Raw genomic sequence first — 22,081 nt, 5'->3', positions numbered from 1 at the left:
CGCGCCTCAGACCCCAATATGTACGGTCCCAGAAACATCATGGAGAGCATGATCGGTTTCAGAGAATCACTATGGAATGATGATGATTTTAAGGAGATGGTCCACTTGGACAACAGTTCTAGGCTGAGAATGGGTAGGTCAGTTGTTAAGTACTTCATGGTTATCTACAATATGATTGAGTCCAGGGGCTCTTCGAAGCTCACTGGGATGAAAATCGAAAAGAAGAAACATGAAGATGTGTTCCGATATCCAATGAAACGGAAATTTGATGCTCGATAAATCAAGAAAAAATGGGTGAATAGCCTAAATTATCTGAATCTCTGGATATATTGATTTTCAAGATCCTTGATATCGCAGTTTAATTCTTATTTTCTCGTCAAGATTTCTCATTTTTTTTAAATTTTGTTTTGGTTCTGTTTTATTGGTGATTAAGACTAGATTTACATCCCCGGCCCTCCTGATAATTGAAAGTATAGGCCCAGTGGCTACATTTACTAATTTTCAGTAATATTCAAAATTCATTCAGAGAGTTTTTTATACATTCATTTAAAATATTTTTTTTCTTGTACGAACATCTTGGTGAATTTGAGACTCAAAAGTGAAAAGCTTTTCAAAACATGCCATTTAAGTATCGTTTATTTGTTTTAATATGCATTTTTGAACTACATATATATTTGTAAAGAATAAAGAAAAAAATTTATTTACAATAAATTAATTTGTCACATAAACTATTATGTTATTTTTTTAGACTTAAAATGTTTAATTGGCTGAATCTGCGGGCTGAGGTGCCAGCGGAATCAGCAAAGGATGATTGGCAATCAGGTTAATATTGTTTTTATGGACCTACTCCCATATAATATTTTCATTGATCTTTGGTATCAAACAACTGAACAAATAATGGAAAAAGTCATTTTAAACTATTCACCAACTGTCATGTTTCGTGGGACACCCTGTATATAAAATAGAATTTTTGTTTGGGTTTAATAAATTTAACAAGCTGAGCACTGCAGCACTGAATATCAATTTGAAGTTCACAATTATAAAATTTCGGTTTACACTGTCTGATAAATTTTACAAAGAACTGAATGAACTTTTCTGCATCAATTGCATGCTTTATATCGCTTAGTTAAACAATTAAAATGTTAAAGCATTCGATGTATTCTGATAGACATCATTTTATTGACCCTTCATTAAACGCGCTACATGCTCGATTCACAATGGTACCCTTATCGGATTTACTAAAACTAGGCTTTTCGTGTCCGTCTTCTATTTAAACTTTTAATTGTGGCTTTATTTGTATTTGTATCTTCTCTTTTTACAGTATAAAAATAAAAAAAGTTTGCAGATTTAAAGATATTTTTCGCATATTTTCAAAATTTTACTAAATAAAAAACTTTTAAACACACATTTTTAAAATTTTGATCATTCATAAACCTTCCCTGGGGTCATGTGAGGTCCAACACAAAATTTGGCCCTAATCGGTTTAGCCGTTTTGACGTTTATTGGATACAAACAAACAGACAGACAAGCAAAGTGTATACATAGAAGGAAGATAACGCTGTTTTCCTATCTTTTAAAGATCTCAATTCTCTAAATTGTCTTCCTTGTTTCTGCTGTAGAAAGTCGCTTTACAGAGAGAAAAACGTAGTTTTTGCGCAGATAAAGGTACCATTGTGAATTGGGCACGTCTCTGTTTAAATAGAAAGGTCGTTTTAAATTTTGTCGTTAGTCCCTTTGGAACTGTAGGCGTCATTTCAATTGACCCTCCATTCAAAGCTGGAAATGTCTGATCCACAACGGTACCCTTAAAGTATAAGTCTAAGTAAGTATGAATGAAATATTTGATGTTTAATTTAAAGAATTATTATGGTAGTTCGCAAAAGTGACTTACGCATTTATAATGCAGGAAACCATACAGAAATTATCAGAATTTAACACTTTTAACGTGGAAAAATGACATTATCTTCCTTATTATTGATCAGATAAAGGTTTAAAGGGGACTGTTGTAAATCGGACACGTCACTCTTTAAATAGAAGGGTTAGTTGAAATTATGTCTACAGTCTCTTTATCTACTCTCAGAGTGTCCGAGTTCTGCCCCTGTACTGCTAGCAGTGCCTGATGATGGTAAAGATATGGATCCTCTCAACATGATGCCTCCTCCCAACCAACAACCTTCGCCTAACCAACCCTTTCCTCTTCCTATAGTTAGGCAGCAATCATCTATACCTAAAGTAATATATTTATAATTTATTTATATATTAAAGACGGCCAATGTTGGCTTGGCAAATCCCGTCATTAAAGTGTTAGTTTAAAAAATATGTCTATGTAAAATTATGTACTTTATTGATAATTATATATCTATATATCTATCTATTTATGTATTTTATATGTATTCTACCTTCCTACCTACCTTCACCTAATTCATCTATTTATATCTATCTCTCTCACTCTCACATCTTATGGAAAGCCTAAAATTGACATTTTTTGGTTCAATATATAATTATTCTCATTTTTAATAAATATATATGCAGTATTTTGTTTTCTACTCAGCTTGAAATGAAAGATATTTCTCATAAAAGATAAATATACAGTTAAGTTAATGTCCCCTGTATCTAGCCATATCTAATTTATCTACCTACCTACCTACCTACCTACCTACCTACCTACCTACCTACCTATTTGATTGATTGATTAATATTGAATGACATATTGATGGTGCCGTGAACCCGGATATATTCCTGACCCCGGTCTGGGGGTTCCATGCCGATTTCCCTTTCATATCTCTATTATTTCTGTGTTCGTATAAAGTTCGTTTTGGAGATTTCTTTCTTGGTCTTCACTTTGATTCTTAGATAAACTATGAGGTTTGAATGTTGATGTACATGTTGCCAATTTGATATGGCCGTTGATTGATTGATTGTTTTACTAACTGTTTGATTGATTGATTTAGTTTTGGTCCCGATGATATTAAACAGGAGGATATGGATCATATAATTAAGGAAACCAACCATTTTAAAACTCCGAAACTTTAAAACCTTCCGAGTCTGAAATCTGAACTTCCTTTGAAAGATCCTTTTTTAATAATTATAATTTTTAGTTTTGATTACACAATGGTTGAACTATCTAGATTCATAACGCCAATAACGAATCTGCCTGGCAAGAAGTACTAAAATGGGAAGCACTTCATGCCAGGTAATTAAACAAGAAGCCTGACAGGAAGTACTTAAATGAGAAGGGGGGGGGGGGCGATTTTTCAAAAGTATTTGGGTTTTTTAAATTTTTATCTTTTATAAATTGCAATGGAGATAAATGTTGACAAAAATATATTTTGAGTAGAGAATGCGGGAATCCTAAACTGAAAAGTTTTGGCGGGAAAGCAAAGGATTTTTCACCGAGGGCCCGAGTCAGGTAACATAATCGCGTATAAAACAAAACTATATTAGTTGGATCCGGAACCATCAGCAAATATAAACAAAAACATGAAAAAAATTACATTTATATTGAGTGTTTCCTAATGAGATACGATTATAAATTTCCTAATCATTGGATAGTGATTCAAGAAAAAATACAAAAAATCCAAAAAAGAAGAAAATTATGGATTTGTTGGTGAAAGAAAAGTCCAGGTGCTGGGATCTGGATCCACTTTTCAAGAGGATGGATCTAGGATCAGGATGGATCTAGAATCAGGATCCATTTTTATGCAAGACGGATCTAGAATCTAGGATCAAGATAGGGATCAGAATCACAATTCAAAAAATCATAAGCACTAAACAACTTTACTTTACAAGAGAAAAAATGCGGAATATTGTTCTGTAAATACGTTGTTTTCCTCTTCTACTTATAATTCTGTAGACGATTTGATTTTTAATGAGAAATATTTGTTAATCGTGTAATAAATCCATTAATTCTTTAATTTATAGACTAACAACATTGTTCATCCATTAATTTGATCATTTTTCTTTTATTACATCTGTTGTTAATTGATGATTGATTGATTGATTGATTGATTGATTGTTAATTAGAGGGTGGATGGGATATGAACTACCCTTTGATCGTCATGACTGGATTATTGACCGATGTGGAAAAGATGTTAGGTAAGTTTGAGTCAGGGGTGTATATTTTCTTTAAATTCATCCCGCCCTCTTTAAAAATCATTTTTATCTGAAAATAGATAATTTTTTGATTATATTTTTATAGAAGGGATTTCCTGATTAAGGCACCAGAGTTTGAAAAAAAGGAAATTGACAGAATTGCACTTTCCTAATGGAAAAAAGACGACAAGGGGGGGGGGGTTCCTTAAAACATGCTTTCAGTCTTTTTATATATATATATATATATTATTGTGTGTTTGAAGGTTAAAGGAGTTAAGTCACGGAATTATACGCGTTTTTCAAGATAAATTAACGACTATTGTATAGTTAAAGATGTTTGTGAATAGAACGGCCAATTTTCTGATTTGATTGTAAATTTGTAATCACGAACAGTCCTTTTTTGAACCCCAGCCTTAAAATATAATTGTTTGAAGGTACGTAATTGATTATTATGACGGTGATCTTGATCCTGGCTCCCACAGGTTTGCCCAGCTTGATGTGCGACCTGCTCTAGACTCTTTAGACGCAGTTTGGGATAGAATGAAGGTCTCTTTCATCTTCGATTTACTTGATTTTATTGATTTTATTGATTTTATTGATTTTATTGAGAATTGTAAAATTGAGAATTGATAAATTGAGAATTAATAAATTGAGAATTAATGAATTGAGAATAGATAAATTGAAAATTGATAAATTGGAGAATTGATAAATTGAGAATTAATAAATTGAGAACTGATAAATTGAGAATTGATAAATTGAGAATTAATGAATTAAGGATTAATGAATTGATAATTGATAAATTGAGAATTGATATGTTATTGATTAAGAATTGTTAAATTGAGAATTTGTAAAATTGATTATATGGTTGATTGATTGATTTATATTATGATTAGGTGACCTGGTGGAGATGGCGGTACGCGCCGAAAGAAGGAGAAATGGAACAGAGCGCATAATTTATTTTTGTGGAAATTTTTCTCTTTTTTTCAAATTATTATAAACAAATTTTCTTGCATAGATAATCAGATACCAAAGTAGAAATATTGTTTTTTCAGAAATAAGATTAGAATATTCTAACTCATGTTTGTATAATGTTAGAGTGGAGAAGGATAAAGGGAGGGTTGACGAGAAACTAATCTGTTAAAGGGACCGTTCACGATTAAACATGAATCAACCCTCTTCCTCAAGTTCACTTCTATGCACACAATGCCAGGTTCGTTAATGGGACTGTAAGCGTAATTTCAAGTGACCCTCCATGTTAAGATGACAATGTCTGATTCACAACGGTACACTTAATCTAATCAAAATGCGGAAAATAACGTCGTTTTTCTGGCTTGGAAAAGTGTTTAATTCTGATCTGTCCATTATCTATATGTAAGCAATAAATGCGCCAGTCTCTTTTGCAGAGAAATCGCAAACAAAAATGAACAGTTAAAAAATATTTTTAAAAAACTGATTACTAATTCATGTTTACACAAGCAAATTTAAGGGTACCGTTGTAAATCGGACATTGCCATCCTTGCATGGAGACAGGAGAGTATTTTGAAATTACGCTTACAGTCCTGTTTTAGAGAAAATTGTTGACATCCTTTAGTTTAAAAAAAAAACTAAAAACTAAAAACTTGATTTATGAAAGAGAAACTGTCCAATACAATTAGATTCTAGTACAATAGATGGCAGCGTAGAATTTGTACACTCTCACTACAGCTGTGTTCTTACAGTAAAATAAGTGCAATTTTCTGTGTTCTTTATTTTCTGTGTTTAGACTTTTTTATTTAATCTTGGAAAACATGTTAACTAATGTGGGACAATTTCGTTTTCCTTGTTATATCTGACACTTGCGACGTCGTGTATAATTGATCTCTTTCTCTATTGCTACCTATTGTACTTGATAATCTATTTGGTTCAATAGATAAAGGTTCTATGTTTTATTATTATGTAATTTTATGTTCTCCTATTATAAACATTCATATAATAAAGTCCTTTACTCGTAAATGTATAGTTGTTCGTTATAGCTTTTCAAGCTACTGTACCAAATTGGCTGAAATCTTCAGGAAAGCCATTATTTGTGGTTTCTCATTGTTTTAAAGTCTGGACAAAGCCGGGTACAGTCAGTTTTAACACAAACAGAACGTTAAGGAAAATCGATATTTTCGTAATGAGAAATTGAAAACTCCAAAATCTCACCCAGGCAAAATGCTCAATCATAGACATATTTATAATGATTAATGAAAAAATTGCTTTATAAATGACAATGATAGGTTGAGATTTTATGAAATACAGTGATAACCAGAAAACAATGTAATTGGAAAACGACATTAATACTAAACTTAAGCGAATTCGACCTGGTTACAAAGCAAATAGTTTTACTTCACACCTTTTAAATCAATAATTTAGTGAAATGGGTTTGTTTACACTGCACAATTAATGTGTTTCAAGCTTATTGGACTTTTTAATGTCATTAATTGATTCTAAAAGTCGTCTTCATATTTCAGAGCTTTCTGATTATCACTGAAGTAACATTAGTTTTGGGAAAAGCTATAATTGATTGATTTTGTAAATGCGTTTTTTTAAGTGGGAAATATCAAATAAAAAGAATACTCCAAGTCTATTAAAATATTTTTAAAAAACTTTAAAAATTGTTTAAAAAAATCAAATGTACAGGAGCCGAAGCAGGTGTTGAAGTATGTGCTGCCGATGCAAGGAGGTAAAAAGGAGTTCTGCTCTGAACCCTGCCTCACTGCTTACAGGAAAGCTGTCAAAAACAACCAAAAAAGTAATGAATCTGCCAAACCATCTGTGGCACCTCCGAAATCTACAGTAGCGCCTCCGAAAGCCTCCCCTGGGACCCCTAAACCTGCTCCTAAGGACGAACCCCTTGAACTAAATGAGATTAAGAACGAAGAATCACCGTCTGCCAAGAAAGGTGCCCCAGAACAGGAGGTAAAACATTATTTTTTTTTCATTTTTTCTCAGAAGTAAATATTTTAATTTTTAATTTTTCTTTATCAACCTTAGAATATCTTTTTCATTGGGATATTTATTTAATGTATGTATTTATATATTGTATATGTATGTAATTTGAAATTTAAAAAATCCCTTAATTCATTCATTATTTGAAGGAAAAAACAACAAAACTAAACTATTGTAGGAATTTGAGATTTGAAATTCATGCCACCAACTCTTCTATGTGTTTCTTCAATTTTAAATTATCGGTTTTGGAGAATTTTGTAAAAGAAAAAACTCTAAAAAGTTCAAAACTTCACATCTCCCTTTCTTCTCCACAAAGCTTTTTAAATAATTTCCATCGAGCTTTAGATTTGATTGTATTTTTGTTCTAGACACAGTTCTGTTGGAAAGAATATTTAAAGGAAACTAAATCAGCTGCAGCTCCGCCATCTTGTTTTAAACAGGTTTACTCATTGATTAATCGATTTATTTTATGTTTTAGATTCGTCTATTTCATGGGTTTTAAATAGGTTTATTTTATTGTTTTTGATTTGGTTTATTTCATTGGTTTATAATTAGATTATTTCATGGTTTTTAATTGGTTTATTTCATGGGTTTTGAATTAGTTTATTTCATGGGTTTTGAATTAGATTATTTAATGGGTTTTTAATTGGTTTATTTCATTGGTTTTTAATTGGTTTATTTCATGGGTTTTTAATTGGTTTATTTCATGGGTTTTGAATTATTTTATTTCATTGGTTTATGATTAGTTTATTTCATGGGTTTTGAATTGGTTTATTTCATGGGTTTTGAATTAGTTTATTTCATGGGTTTTGANTGATTGATTGACTGACTGATTGATTCAATGATAATTTGATTGGTTGATTGATTGACTGATTGATTAAATGATTTTTTGGTTGGTTGATTGATTGATTAATTGATTGATTAGAGTGTTGAGCCCCCTGAGAATGAGTTCACTATTGGTTCTAAACTTGAGGCCCAGGATCCCAGGTCACAGATGGCCTGCATAGCAACAGTCATTGGTAAGATTTAGTTTAAAAAATTACCGCAAGATGGTGTTGAGGTTTCTTTAAATTGATTAATAAGTTGATAGCTTTCATTTATTCATTCTTATTCTTCTGATGAGGAGGGGAGGCTTGAAAGTGCAAAGTTAACTCTAAAATTATTGAAGTTCTTTGGATCAAATCTATCCAGATTTATAAATTCCTAACTCTGATTCCGTAGGTGTGCTTGGTCCAAGGGTGAGATTACGACTGGACGGATCAGATACTAAAAATGATTTTTGGAAGATGGTTGACGACTCAGGCAACAATGAATGCAACTCATTTTTATGCACAAATATATTTTTTGTAGAAAACTTTTTTCTCGTGGCGTTTTCTTATTTTCCCCCTAAATCAAGCAATTAACTGAGTTTTAACCAAAAACCCTGAGTAACATTACTTCAATTTATATTTCCTTTTGTTTTGCTTTTACGTCTATTAGGATTCCTATCCTAAAACAAGCATGGTTTGATAAAATGTTTGACATGTTGCAATCATAATGTGAACAGAGTTGCATGAGATCGGACATTGTGAGAAGAACGGCGGTATGTTGCAACCTCCCATGGGTTTCACACTCAATGCAACTTCCTGGCCGAAATTTTTGGCAAAGACTCTAAAAGACGCAGTTTACTGTCCTTCAAGGTCAGTTGGAGTCGTACGCGGAAACAGAGGGGGGTCAGGAGCGGGGGGCATGGTTATCTCAGTTGCACTTATGGTTGGTAGTGTTCTTAAATAAGAAATTTTTTTATTGTTCTTTATTTTTCTCCTCACATAACATTCTATGCAAAAAAAATGTAGTTTTGATGTTGGATTGGGATGGGGGGGGGTTAGGTATTTTAAAAGAAAATATATAGCCCTTTATTTTGTTTGCCAACGTAAGTCCTTTTTCTGTTTAGATGTTTTAAAAAGGAGCCGGTGGGACCGAAAACTAACAAATTTCAGGTAATTTTAAGCTAACAGTTGTTTAATTCGCTGAATTGTAAAAAAAAAATGAATTATTTGTTGGTTAGGAAGCGTTTATAATCATATCTATATATTTAGCCCGGAATGAAGCTTGAAGCTGTTTATAATCATATCTATATATTTAGCCCGGAATGAAGCTAGAAGCTGTTTATAATCATATCTATATATTTAGCCCGGAATGAAGCTTGAAGCTGTTTATAATCATATCCATATATTTAGCCCGGAATGAAGCTAGAAGCTGTGGATAAAAAGAATCCTCATCTTATTTGCTGTGCTACAGTAGGAGCTGTAAACGGTACCATTCATTCATAAATTTATCCTTTCATTCATTCTTTTATTCATTTAATCTTTCATTCATTAATTCAGCCTAATTCATTCTCTCATTCAGTAATTCATTCATTCATCCTTTCATCCTTTCATCCTGTCATTCATTAATTTATTCGTTTTCTTATTCATTCATTTATTTATTCTTTCATTCATCCTTTCATTCATCCGTTCATTCATCCTTTCATTCTTTCTTTTATTCATTCATTTATCCATCCTTTCATTCATTTATTTATTCATTCTTTCATACATCAATTTATTCATTCTTGCATTCATTCATTTATCCACCCTTTCATTCATTCATTCATTCATTCGTTCTCTTATTCATTTATTCATCCTTTCATTCATTTATCCATCCTTTCATTCATTCATTCCTTCATTTATTTGTTCTCTTATTCATTCATTTATCCATCCTTTCATCCTTAATCTATTATTCATCCTTATATTCATTCATTCTCTCATTTGTTCTTTCATTCATTCACCAAGTCATTCATTTAGTAATCCTTAAATTCATTCTTTCATTTGTTCTTTTATTCTTTCATAAATCCTTTCATTTATTTCTTTATTTCATTCATTTATTCATTTATTCATTTAAAACCAATAATTATTTTATTATTTTATTTTTATGATTCTTTTCAGGAGACATGTTTCACGTTACATTTGACGGATGGAAGGGAGCCTTCGACTACTGGACACGGTAACAACTTCAATACTTCAGCTTGAGGATCTTTTATCTTTTTAATGGAGCCGATTCTGTCCTTTTTTAACTCCCTGGATCCGGATCCAACAATTTTTCCCTTAATCTTCTGATTTAAGTCAATAAAATAAACTTTAATTTCATTTATTCATTCATTCATTTATTCCTTCATTCATTCACCTATTCATCAATATTTAGATATGATAGTAGAGATATATATCCGTGTGGTTGGTGCCATGGCTCCGGCCACCCTCTACAACCTCCGGGGCAGAAAACATTTCCAGGGAAGGCAAGAATTAATCACAGGTCAGAACAGATTAATTGATTGATCGATTAATTGATTATTGAATTATTTTTATTGATTTAGTTTCCTTAGTTTTTTTATGGTTCACTTTTTATGATTTGATTATATATACATTATGCATCATTGTTTAATTGATTGATTGACAGAATGATTGATTGATCAATTGTAATTTCAGTTTAAACTCTGACCCTGGAAGCCCGTGCTCCGCCCCATCTACCTCCCCTCGGGCCCAGGCCCCCGGCCCCTCCTCCTCTCCCCGCCTAGCCCCGCCGTCCCCCCGGCGGGATGTGTCCCCAGAGAAGAAGGTGAAGGAGAAGGCGGGGGGGACAGGACCGGATAGCACAGGACTTAACAGGGTTAATACCACAGGGTAAGTTAAAACAAAATTTAACTTGACAAAAAAATATAAAAAACATTTCTCCGAAAAAATTGTGTGTTTTAAGGATAAAATAGATGTAATTGGTTTCCAAAGAAATTATTTTCGACAATCTGGTGGGAAAAAAATTTTAGATGGACTTTAATGTTGATGTTTTTTTCTTTCCCCCTTTTCATACTTATTACACAAAAATCAAGCAAATGTTCTTCTTGATTATTGATTTTTCCGGTTTTTCCGTTAAAAAAAACATCTTGCGAGTCCTGATATGTTGGGACAAAAAAAGGAGTTTTAAGGCGGGGGGAATGATTTTCCCAGAAAATATATACCCCGTGCTTCAAATATTACTACCTACTGAAAATAAATCTTGAGTTTTAAAAAGGCCATAAAACATTCTGAATGGGTCTTTTTGTTATTGTTTCAAAAATTTTAATATTTTGCCAGAAATTGTAATATTAAATAGCTTGAATATTAATTGATTGATTTGCTTCTTCAAATTCTAAGTTTCATTTTTTTTTAAATCTTGAAAAAGAAAAGGTCCTCTGGCATTTTCGTAGTCTCTCAGATAAAATACATAAAATACTATTGAACTCAAATTCAATTATAAATACTAAAAAACTTAAATTTGCCATTAATTTTTTTTTACATTTTCATTATTTTGATCCAGGAACGGAGTAACTCCGGTCCAGGTAGAAGTCCATGTATCTCCTCCCCCTCGAGGAGGTTGTGGTCCATTTCTGGACCCTGCCAAGGTGGTGGTCCTCCCAGGCATATTTGGACCAGGTCCCATTCATCGGGTTCTCAGGTAGTTCATTCTTTCATATATTCAATATTCATCCTTTCTTTCATTCACATATTTTTGAGTTTTATTCCTACTTCATCAATTCAGTTATTTGACCATTACTACACAGCCCGGCTGACTTTAAGCTATCCTTGTTTTGTATCCTTCCATCCAATCTTTCTCGCTATTTAATAACCATTCTACAATCTATCTACCCATCTACCTATCTACCTTTCTATTTATTTATATAATTATCTATTTAAATATCTAGCCATTTATTTACCCATCTAACTATCCACCTTTCCTTTTATCTATCTATCTATTTAAATATCTAACTATTTATTTACCCATCTACCTATCTACCTTTCCATTTATCTATCTATCTATGTATTTTAAATTTCTCTCCATCTATTTAAATTTCTATGCATGGAGCTGCTTCGGGAAGTCCGCCTGGCACCTAAAGAGTTTCCAGAAATGGAGTTGCTAAGGCCTTGCTTGCCTGTTGTAAGTCGTGTTCCAGGGAATCGCGGGACCCATGGATACGTTTCGCCTAATGCAGGGTTGTCTTAATAAAAATGATAATGATATTATTAATATATCTATCTACCCATCTTCCAACCTACGTATTTATCTACCTTTCTATTTAGATTTCTATCTATCTACCTACCTTTCTATCTAAATATCTAATTATTTATCTTTCTATTTAAATATTTATCTATCTATCAGGGAGTCTGTCCAGAAACTGGTGGATTCAGCTGTTGATCAAAAACAAATATTTGGACTTCTTAGACAGGAACCTTAACATAATCTATTAATCAATCAATCTATCAAAAATATAGTTAATCAATTATCTAGGTATTCACTATTCAGTCAAAACTTATTAAGAAAATGTCAAGAAATCTATCATTCAACCAATCAATTCACCAGCCAGTAAATCAATCAATAATTCAGTTTTTTTATCAATAAATAATTTGGTTGAATTATTCATGATCCTGTCCACCCACCCCCCTCCCCCCAGCCTCACTCCTCTATTTAAGATTATGTTGATGAAGGGGGAGGGGAAAGTGATCATCACCGCTAGCTTCGAGGAGAAGATGCAGACTGTCAGGTAGGTTATATAATCTTCAATACATTCCGGGATTATAATCTTCATTAGATACCGGGTTTATAAACTTTTTTACATCCCAGGTTTATGATCCTTCATCACTTTTGCTATATTAAAACTCTCAAGAAATAAAAAATTCTAGAAATAAATCACGCTCCGGGAAAATATATCAAAGATACTAGGGGAAATGTTTTTTTTAAAGCAAGATTTTAGCTATTTTGCCCTTTTGATACTAGACCCACTCAACTTAGAACTTGTAAACCAAGCTAAGAACATTCCCGTGGTTCTCCAGAGTTTCCCAATCATAATTTGTGGCAAATCGGTCATCCACACAAATAACCAAAAAAATAAACAAAGATTACTACATTATATAGATTATTTTTATTATCTAGGTTACCGTTGATAGAAACAGAATCCGCTTTCTGGGATTTTATGGAGATTTTATTTGAAGAGTTGAGATGCGAGATGTTTTATTCAAAGGTAGGTAGATTTTACAAAATTTATCCTAAAAAATAACATTTTTGGTTTATTTCCTTCTGAGGTGGCTCAAAAAGTATTGGTCGGAGGGGGTTGGGGGCCAGGGCCTCCCCCCTCTAGTTTTTTTGCCTTGCACTCCGTTTTGACACTATCACCTTGTATTTTTTTTACTTTTAATAAATATAAAGTTTATTTTAAAATATAATATTATATTACTTTTTAAAAACATGTAAGTTAATGTATAATACTATTAAGGTTCAGGTGTCCCTTACCCGCCTCAAATTAGATAAAAAGAAGGATAAAAAATCAGACAGACAAACACCATCGCCGACTGTGCAGAAGCAGACAGCGATCGGACAGCTGGCAACGGCCGCACAGCAGCAGATGATGACAGCGATTAGCAGCGGCGGCGGTGGCGGGAAGCGGGTTCCAATTTATCACAACGCACACAAAATGTTTCAGGTATTTTTTTTAATTCATTGCCTTTGGTTCATTTTTCAAGAAAACATCTTATGACCGAACCATACCGCAATTTCTTACTTAGGTTGGTTAGTTTTTTAATTTCATCATTTGTTGGAGAACATTTTTGAGTGGAACAAAGACAGCACTGAGCAGTTTTGAAATATTTAAATCTTAGATGTAGAAATCTTTAGTGTTTAAAAACCGAACCAAAATTAAATAAATAAATAAATAATATTATCATTGTCTCAAATCCTCCAAAAACCGGTTTGAATTGAGCGCCGGCTTAAATATTAAAAAATTAAATACAATTTTAAGTGGAACCAACTATATTTAAGACACAAATTCCTTAGATCCACGGCATAAATTTTTTTAATTCGGCCTCTGAGCTGGGAATTTTTGTGTTAGAGAATGGATACATTTAATTCCGATCGCTTAATCTCGATATCCATCCCAGGTGTACACTTGATTTTCTACTTGATACTCTCTAAATTTGGATATCCCTACTGGGTTCCGACCATTGAAGAGTTTAGGCTGTTCGATTTCTGCAAAAGTAACTTTAATCTCGATATCCACAATTTAAGAGTTTTCAGCTCTGCGCACCTTTTTTAATAAAAATTTTACTTTTTGGTATCTTGCAGAAACTCCTATTTTTTATTGACAAAAACAAATACAGAAAATTTTTAAAAACTAATTATTACAGGCTCAGCAGGCAGCCCGGCAGCTAGTTAAACCAGACGGAAGCCCAATTCAGGTAAAATTTGAAAAGAAATTAGAAATAAATTAATTTTACATTAATAATAAAATGAAAAGTAAACCGCCCAAACTTTAAAACAATAGCATAGTATTATTGTGCTAATAATCAAACCATAAATAATGAATCATGAACTCAAGCTGAGGATAAGTTTGCTTTTTATAAATGATGATAATTCATTATTTTTTTGCTGCCAGGTTGAGAATGATAAGGGTTCAAAACCCAGCTTTCCTTCTTTAACCTCCACCCATCCTCCAACCACCCCACTAACCCATCCTCCCCCACCCATAACCTCTAATATAACAACTCCTCTCTCCCTGGCCTCCCTCCCTAGCACCCAGCCCGCCCCCTCCCTCCCATTGTCCCCGCCCATGCCGGTTCTATCCGCAATGCCGCTACCAAGACAAAGTATTCATAGTCAGGTAAATTATAGAAATACAAGGGACTGTTCGTGACAACTAGTTCAATGTCAATTCTATGTTTCTGTAAACTGATCTAAGAACACAGCTAAGACCATCCTAATTTGATGTTAGGTACTTTCCAAGGGCATTTTCCCAAATGTGCAATTTCCCAACTACAGCTTCCCAAGTCTTTCCTAGCCGCAGCGCTCGGCCCCTAGCCTTTAACATAACCTTTGGGAAGTTGCTGCTTGAAAAATTGCACATTTGGGAAGTTGCCCCTTGGGAAATTTTCACTTGGGAAGAAAATGCCTTTGGAGAATACCTTTGGGTAAATACCTGACACTCCTAATTTGCCAGTTATCAGTTCTTAAATTTTCTAGATTTTAATTCCAATTATCTTTAACTAAAATAAATAACACTTGTTTAATGACGGAATAACTTACAAATATGAATGGCCGTATGAATGAAGTATTTTTTTAAGATGTCTACCGGTTCCGATTTAAATCTGGTTCAGTCTCGCCCAACCAATCAGAATCTTGGGACAACATCAGTTTTGTCCAATCAGAATCGAGCTCCTCTATCCGCCTCAACCAATCAGAACCGGACAGCTGGTCCTCCAACCAATCAGAACCGAGTCTCAATGGCTCCCGCCAATCAGAACCGAGGAACTGTTGGAACCAATCCCAATATTTTATCCCAATTGTCAGCACCAACGATTGCGGATAGATTTCCAAATCCATTTTCTCAAACCCAGGTAAAGGAAAGAAAAATGGCCAATTAATACAAATAAAATTGATTTCTTAATATATCACGAGCAACCTCCCAGGATAGTATAATCATGGGAGGTAGGTCTTTTTTCACAGGTAGGGAAGGAGGGACCCAGATATTTTATGTGAACAGACTCTACCTGGGAAGTACAAATGTCTGCAGGAAAGAAGTAGGAGGAAGTAGTAAGAAATAGGCAGAAGGAAGTGGGCTAGAGAGAGCTGAAGAGCGCAGAGCAGCCGGTCAACAGGTCTAGCAGCACCATAGGGTGTTTGCCTAGTAAATTTTTGGTACAGCGTTGGACAGTAGAGCTAAAGGTTTAAGAGAGTATAAGTAGGTAATAGGTAATTGACCAGGGGAAGTAAAGAGTTAGAGGTCAATAGGGTAGAGAAATAGTCTAGAAACCCCTGGAGGGAAACCTAATAAAACAAAGAAGCGAAGGAATGGAGGGAAGGAGGGTTAACAAGTAAAGAGAAAGGAGCCAGGGAGTAGTTGTCAATCCGGGTACTAGAAGGATAGTGAAGTAGAGACGGAAAGGTGTCTTACATGTGAGAAGTGAGGTAGGAAAGTGTTGCGGCAAAAGTCAGCAGTACTGTACATCCCTTGGAGTCGTCTTCATGACGATATTTAACCACTTATCAATAAATAGATAGAAGTCTTAATACACATTTTAAGTTGAGAACTATAAATTTTTTATCAAAATCAGAATTTTTGTTATTTTTGTCCTATTTCTAGGGTTTTCCATCGGTACCTATGAATGTTTCTGGCTACCCAAACCAACCTATCAGTCAACAGTCATTCTCAACCCACAACAACCAACAGCAGCTTCGCCAACAGCAACAACACATAGTACAACAACAAATACAGCAGCTACAGCATCCGCAGGAGCTGTTGATCCAACAACAGCAGTTTGAAGAACCCCAGACTATTCACCATCCAATGCAACGTCTAACAAAACAGCATCAGCCTCCTGTTCAGACCCCTCTACCCCCGGCTCGCGAAGAACAGCAGAAACAGCAGAAGGTTAGTACCATAATTAACTGAAAACTGGAGGTGTCTTGGGTACCCCTCTTTTTTAGCTGGTTATTGGTCACCCAGTAAACTATAGAACCTTACATAATTTCGCATTGTTAGTAATAATATAGCAAGAACGTTATACGGTAATGAACCTGTAGAAAACTTTTCTTGAAAATTAAATTTAATGGAAAGCACTGGACGCGCAGTAGTGAGACGCACATCACTAATGAGAATGAAATTGATTGAAAATGATTAAACCAGTGCTTAGGATCCGGATCCTGGATCCGCACTGGATCATTTTCAATGATTTACTGAATTCTTTTAACAAAATATAGTTTTCAAATTTTTTGTTTAATTTTTTTTTTCGCTTATTTTTATCCTAAAACTTTATGAACCATTCAGAAATGAGAAAATTTGTATATTCTCTTTTTTCAAAAGTTCAGATTTGGGTTTTAGAAGCAAAAAAGTTTTTTTGCAGTTTTTGGTTGATATTTTACCCCTTGGATCCGGATCCGTTGATCCGCATATTTTTGCGGATCCGGATCCAGGAAGCCAAAATCTTGCGGATCCAACGGATCCGGATCCTAAGCACTGGATTAAACTTGATGATTCTTTATTGAGGTCGTACAAAAGTGTGACAAACACATAAAAAGATTTAATAAACAAATTGATAAAAGAGGCCTAGGACACATATGGCATTACTCTTATTATGTTACAATATGAACAATAAATACAGCATCATGCTAAATCTGAAAGCGAATGATTGATTGATTGATGCTTAATATTAAACAGAAAAATTACTGAGTTGCTTGCGATATGGTTTAGCACTACAATCATCTTTCATATGTATTTAGATCAGTTTACGAATATTGTTGGTAATAACATTAAATATTTCGATGACAGTCCCTTTAATATATAATATACTTTTAATTATAGGTACTTTTGAAAGAGAGTGTTATCAACTATCTAAAAGCCGATGATGAATATTATTTCTAGGGCTGACTACAGAAGTAGATCTAAAATTAATTGATTTTTTGTAGGAATTAACTGATCCTGGTAGTTGGAATATAGAGGAAACTATTGCTAATATATCTAAGCTTGACCCATCACTTGCTGGACACGTGGAAGCATTCAGAACACATGAGATTGATGGTAAACTTTTTACTAGTCTGCCGATTTTACCAATATAATGAAGACGACATTTTTATATACGTTTTAATTGTTAGCAAGCTTTTTTCGAATTACAAGTTTACAAGTAGTTAAAAAGAAACTTTTTTAATTGTTTGGTTGACCAAATCTTGCAGTTCTTTACCTCTTAGTCTTATTATGATCGGGTTCAAATTAAGCTTTGAGAGAGATAAGTGAAGTTTTTTATCTCTTTAGATTTAGACCTCAGGTTTATATGGAAACTTAACTTTTGCTTTAGAAGTCAACCAACCCAGTCAACTTAGAGTTTTCAAACCAAGCTCAGAACATTTCCGTTTTTCTACCAAATTTCCCAATCAAAAGCAAGGGGCTCATGAGTTATGATCTGACATTCTGTTAGTAATTTAAAAGAATTAGTCCTTAATTTCGAAAATATTTCGGTAGTTTGATATTACAAACAAAATGTTGGGGTTTATTTCAACAGTAAAGATTCAGAGCTGAAAACTTAGGAATTGTGGATATTGAGATCAATGTTTGATCTCTTTTTATTAATCTTAAGATCATTTTAAAAAATTTCCAAAATTCAACCAATCAGAGTGGTGTAAGCAGAATCAGAAGCCAGAAAATTTGACATTTTTGTGCGTAATTTAATTTGAGAACTCTGATTTATCAGAATCTGGTAGGGATATCCATAAAGAGGGGAAAAGAGCGGATTAAGCATAAATTAAAAGTGTCCACATTGGATATTAAGATTAAGTTATCAGTATTAAGGGTTTTCCAATTCAATTCCTTTAACTAATCAAGGGTTTATGTGGAGACGTCAACTATCAAGTTTTTCCCGTTCTGTTTTCAATACTTCAATACAACAAAAAAATGTCCTTATTTAGGGGATAAACTTAAAAAGTATTTTTTTGGGTTAAGGGGGAAAATAATAATAATAAAAAATAGGGGAAATTATTTTTAAAGTAATTTTTATCCCTGTTTTATTGTAGGGAACGCCCTGTTGCTCCTGAGTTCGAGTATGATGATGAAGTATCTGGGGTTAAAGCTGGGTCCAGCTCTCAAGATCTGTAATATCATTGATAAACTCAAGGGGAAGAAACATCTTCCAATTGGGTAAATTTTGGAGACTGGACTTCCTTTGGATCCTATGTTAGGAACTGGACTTCCTTTGGATTCCTATATCAGAGACTGGATTTCCTTCAGATCCTATTTCAGGGACTGGACTCTCTTTGGATCCTATATCAGAGACTGGACTTCCTTCAGATCCTATTTCAGGGACTGGACTCCCTCCAGATCCTTTTTCGGGGACTGGAATCCCTTTGGATCCGTTATCAGGGACTGGACTCCCTCCAGATCCTATATCAGAGACTGGACTTCCTTCAGATCCTAAATCTCAGGAACTGAACTCTCTCCGGACCCTATATCAGCTTCCTATTGTAGTTTCTGGAAGGATTTCCACTCTTCCATCCTTGAAGACTGATTTTGTATTGGCTGAAATCCATTCCATTTAGACTTGTTTGGCTTAACATTAAAAAAAAAACAAAGCTGTTAATGGCTAACATATAACTTTTATAATTATCTCTAGAACGTTCAATGCTCCCCAAAATAAATCCCAATAAATAATGTGGTTTAGTTGATTTTAAGTGTTGAAAATACCGATATGAAATCAATATTTGGAAACCTGCCTATGGACATTAAACAGCTATTCTTTACATTTAAACTGTACAACACAAGAACTATGCAAATAAAGTTTACAAATATGTACATTGTACAGCGTACATTACAATGTACAGTGCCAAATAATGAATTAAACAGTATTCTATGCACTGTGAAATTATACATTTAAATTTCTTGTATGCAGACTTCATGAATTATGAATGTTGTCACCTAAAAAAGCGCAAAATTAATTCTATCTTTGTAATTTGCTTCCCTTTCTCGTCTGGATATTTAATGTTATTGTTTACTTTGCAGTACACGTCCTCACGTCATTTGTAGCATGTCTATTTGTTGAAAGACATAAATAATAACAGTTGCTTCAAGTATTGCAGGCTTGATTCACAATAGTACCCTTATATCTGCGAAGTAATGAGTGAGATATCATTAGATTTTGTAGTTATCTCTCTTAAAATTGTTTTAATTCTGTCAGTTTCACTCCTGCATCATAAATTCAAGTTACTTAAACTGAAATTTATAATTTTTCCAATAGACATTTTGTATTACTCAGGCAGTTAAAAGAGTATTATGATATATCAACTTTAAGCTCAAATTTGAGTCGAGGCTCAAATTCTTTAAGTTCGGCCTCTGGACATTTAATTAATATTGATAGGACGAGGATTGAAAGATAATGTTATACAGAACTTTGATAGATTCTGAACTGTGTTGACAATTTAAAAAATCTGTTCAGTAATTTGTTAAATTGCCATGTTAATGGCATCACAATGCATACTACATGTTCTATAAGGGAGGGGGTGCAGGGCCGCCATGGAAATGAACTCCGGAGCCTCCTGATACGAAGAATGAATGACCTCCAAGCCCCGCGAAACCGTCTCCGCACCTCTGTCTCCATGCCCCTCAGTTTGGGCTCCAATAAAAAATATTAGGCTTTTATTTCCCCAAAACCCGTCTCGAAAAATCTGATAAAATGATAAAATAGTTTTTATGAAAAGGTCATTTGGCGGGGCTGAAGGAGGCTCTACACCCCTTCCTCGTTGTATAAACTACTTCAAAATCTCCGAATTTGGCATCTATTGTTATATAATCATATCATGTAAATAATATGTACAGTAAATCGCAGATTACATGGATAGATCAAAAACGTAGTAGTTGTTATATGCTTTAATTATTATTTGTACTTTTTGTTTTGTTCTCTGTAAAGTAGTAGGAGATTATATTAATACAATGAAGACGACTTTTTTATTTAAGTTTTGATTGTTTACAAGCTTTTTTCGAATTACAAGTTTACAAGCAATCAAAGATAAAGATAAGCCTTTTTAGTTTACAGCCTCCTCACTTCTATGTTTATTTGCATGATTGCATCCTGCATCCATGGTGTTTAACAACTTGATATTGATTAAATTTAAATAGAAAGTCGTCTTCATTGTATTGATATAATCGCCTACCGCTGTAGTAATACTTATAGTAAAAACTGAGTTCTATCTTTGTAATCTGATTCTGAAGTATTTGTAAAAAATGTAATTTTTAACCTTCAGTTCAAAAATTATTATGTTTTTATGTGATATCTAAGCATTTGAAAATATATATTCCAACAATTATTAAGAAACATACCTTAATTTCTTTAAATTGAAAGGATTGCTTTCTCATTTGAAGATACACTTAAAGTGAATGTACGCCTTATTTTAAGTGAACAACCGGTCCACCATTTGTATTGTTGTGACTGAGTTCACAGTGAACACTGATGCATGTACACTCCATTTTTTCGCAAATTGAACATTATTTAGAGAAAAACAAATGTTATTTTCTGCTGCTGTTGATAAGACAAAAGTTGAAGGTTTCAAATTTAATGGTATTTCATAGGGGAGTCATTTCAATTTACGCTTTCAGTGCTTTGAGCTAATTGCAATACAGCTAATTTGAACATGTGTTTATTCTTGAAATTAAACCTCAGTAAGACCCGGCTAATCATGAACCCTTAATTTATCACCAATCATTAATTCCGGATCTAGCTGTTGATGAATATCCTTCATACACAAATCTGCCCTTTTAGTAGAAGTAAATTCAACCTATATGAAGCATAATGTCTGACCGCGTCAACCTTGTTGCACCGGCTAGTCCTGTCCATAGAGCTAGGTACAGTACAAACTGGGACCGGCTCGGAAATTCAAATGTACTACGGCTGCCCGTGTTCTAATTCATGAGCGCGAATCTTGATCTTAATCCTGATTCTTAAATCTTTGGTTATTTATAGCTCGATCCTGTATTTCATTCTTCCTCTAATTCATTAGACATCTCAATAATCTCAATTCATATGGCATACTCAATAATTTGAACTCAACTTTATTTTTTATATTTATATAATGATAACAAAACATTTCAATTAAACAGGTTTAAGAGGAGAACTATTAAAGATCGTGCGGTTTTATCCTATGCAAAATAGTTTTCACACTTGTTAGAATAACTAGTTATAAAAATAATTTTCTGACATGTAAGCAACAAATATCAACGCATATTACAACATGTTTACTATAATTTGTAAAATTGTCTGTTTCCCCAGCTTTGAAGATTGGGACGAATTTTGCAGTTTTAAGTATTGTGGGAATAAACTCAGTTTTAAGTATTGTGGGAATAAACTCAGTTTTAAGTATTGTGGGAATAAACTCAGTTTTAAGTATTGTGGGAATAAACTCAGTTTTAAGTATTGTGGGAATAAACTCAGTTTTAAGTATTGTGGGAATA

The 22,081-nt window shown here is 33.5% G+C and overlaps 2 protein-coding genes across 2 annotated transcripts; both read left to right on the top strand.

Annotated features, from left to right (window-relative positions):
• The first annotated feature begins 713 nt into the window (after window positions 1–713).
• LOC111717894 (cytochrome c-type heme lyase) lies at window positions 714–5,147 on the top strand. Its single transcript, XM_023493355.1, has 9 exons — window positions 714–822; window positions 2,081–2,232; window positions 2,266–2,303; window positions 2,952–3,000; window positions 3,129–3,193; window positions 3,338–3,409; window positions 4,024–4,095; window positions 4,527–4,638; window positions 4,986–5,147. The coding sequence occupies exons 1-9, from the start codon at window positions 756–758 to the stop codon at window positions 5,043–5,045; spliced, it is 687 nt and encodes a 228-aa protein (XP_023349123.1). The 5' UTR covers window positions 714–755; the 3' UTR covers window positions 5,046–5,147.
• Window positions 5,148–5,213: 66 nt separating this feature from the next.
• Window positions 5,214–19,707, top strand: LOC111717892 (sex comb on midleg-like protein 2). Its single transcript, XM_023493354.1, has 22 exons — window positions 5,214–5,302; window positions 6,754–7,032; window positions 7,431–7,502; window positions 7,988–8,081; window positions 8,284–8,364; window positions 8,609–8,741; window positions 8,996–9,041; window positions 9,282–9,357; window positions 10,026–10,083; window positions 10,282–10,389; window positions 10,563–10,757; window positions 11,428–11,565; window positions 12,268–12,334; window positions 12,594–12,649; window positions 13,039–13,147; window positions 13,331–13,585; window positions 14,286–14,336; window positions 14,534–14,758; window positions 15,219–15,491; window positions 16,238–16,525; window positions 17,560–17,671; window positions 18,658–19,707. The coding sequence occupies exons 1-22, from the start codon at window positions 5,255–5,257 to the stop codon at window positions 18,783–18,785; spliced, it is 2,892 nt and encodes a 963-aa protein (XP_023349122.1). The 5' UTR covers window positions 5,214–5,254; the 3' UTR covers window positions 18,786–19,707.
• Window positions 19,708–22,081: the final 2,374 nt, after the last annotated feature.

The sequence above is a fragment of the Eurytemora carolleeae genome, unplaced genomic scaffold (genome assembly GCF_000591075.1).
Source record: "Eurytemora carolleeae unplaced genomic scaffold, Eaff_2.0 scaffold1570, whole genome shotgun sequence".
Lineage (NCBI taxonomy): Eukaryota > Metazoa > Arthropoda > Copepoda > Calanoida > Temoridae > Eurytemora > Eurytemora carolleeae.
This window is presented reverse-complemented; position numbering and strand designations above follow the sequence as displayed.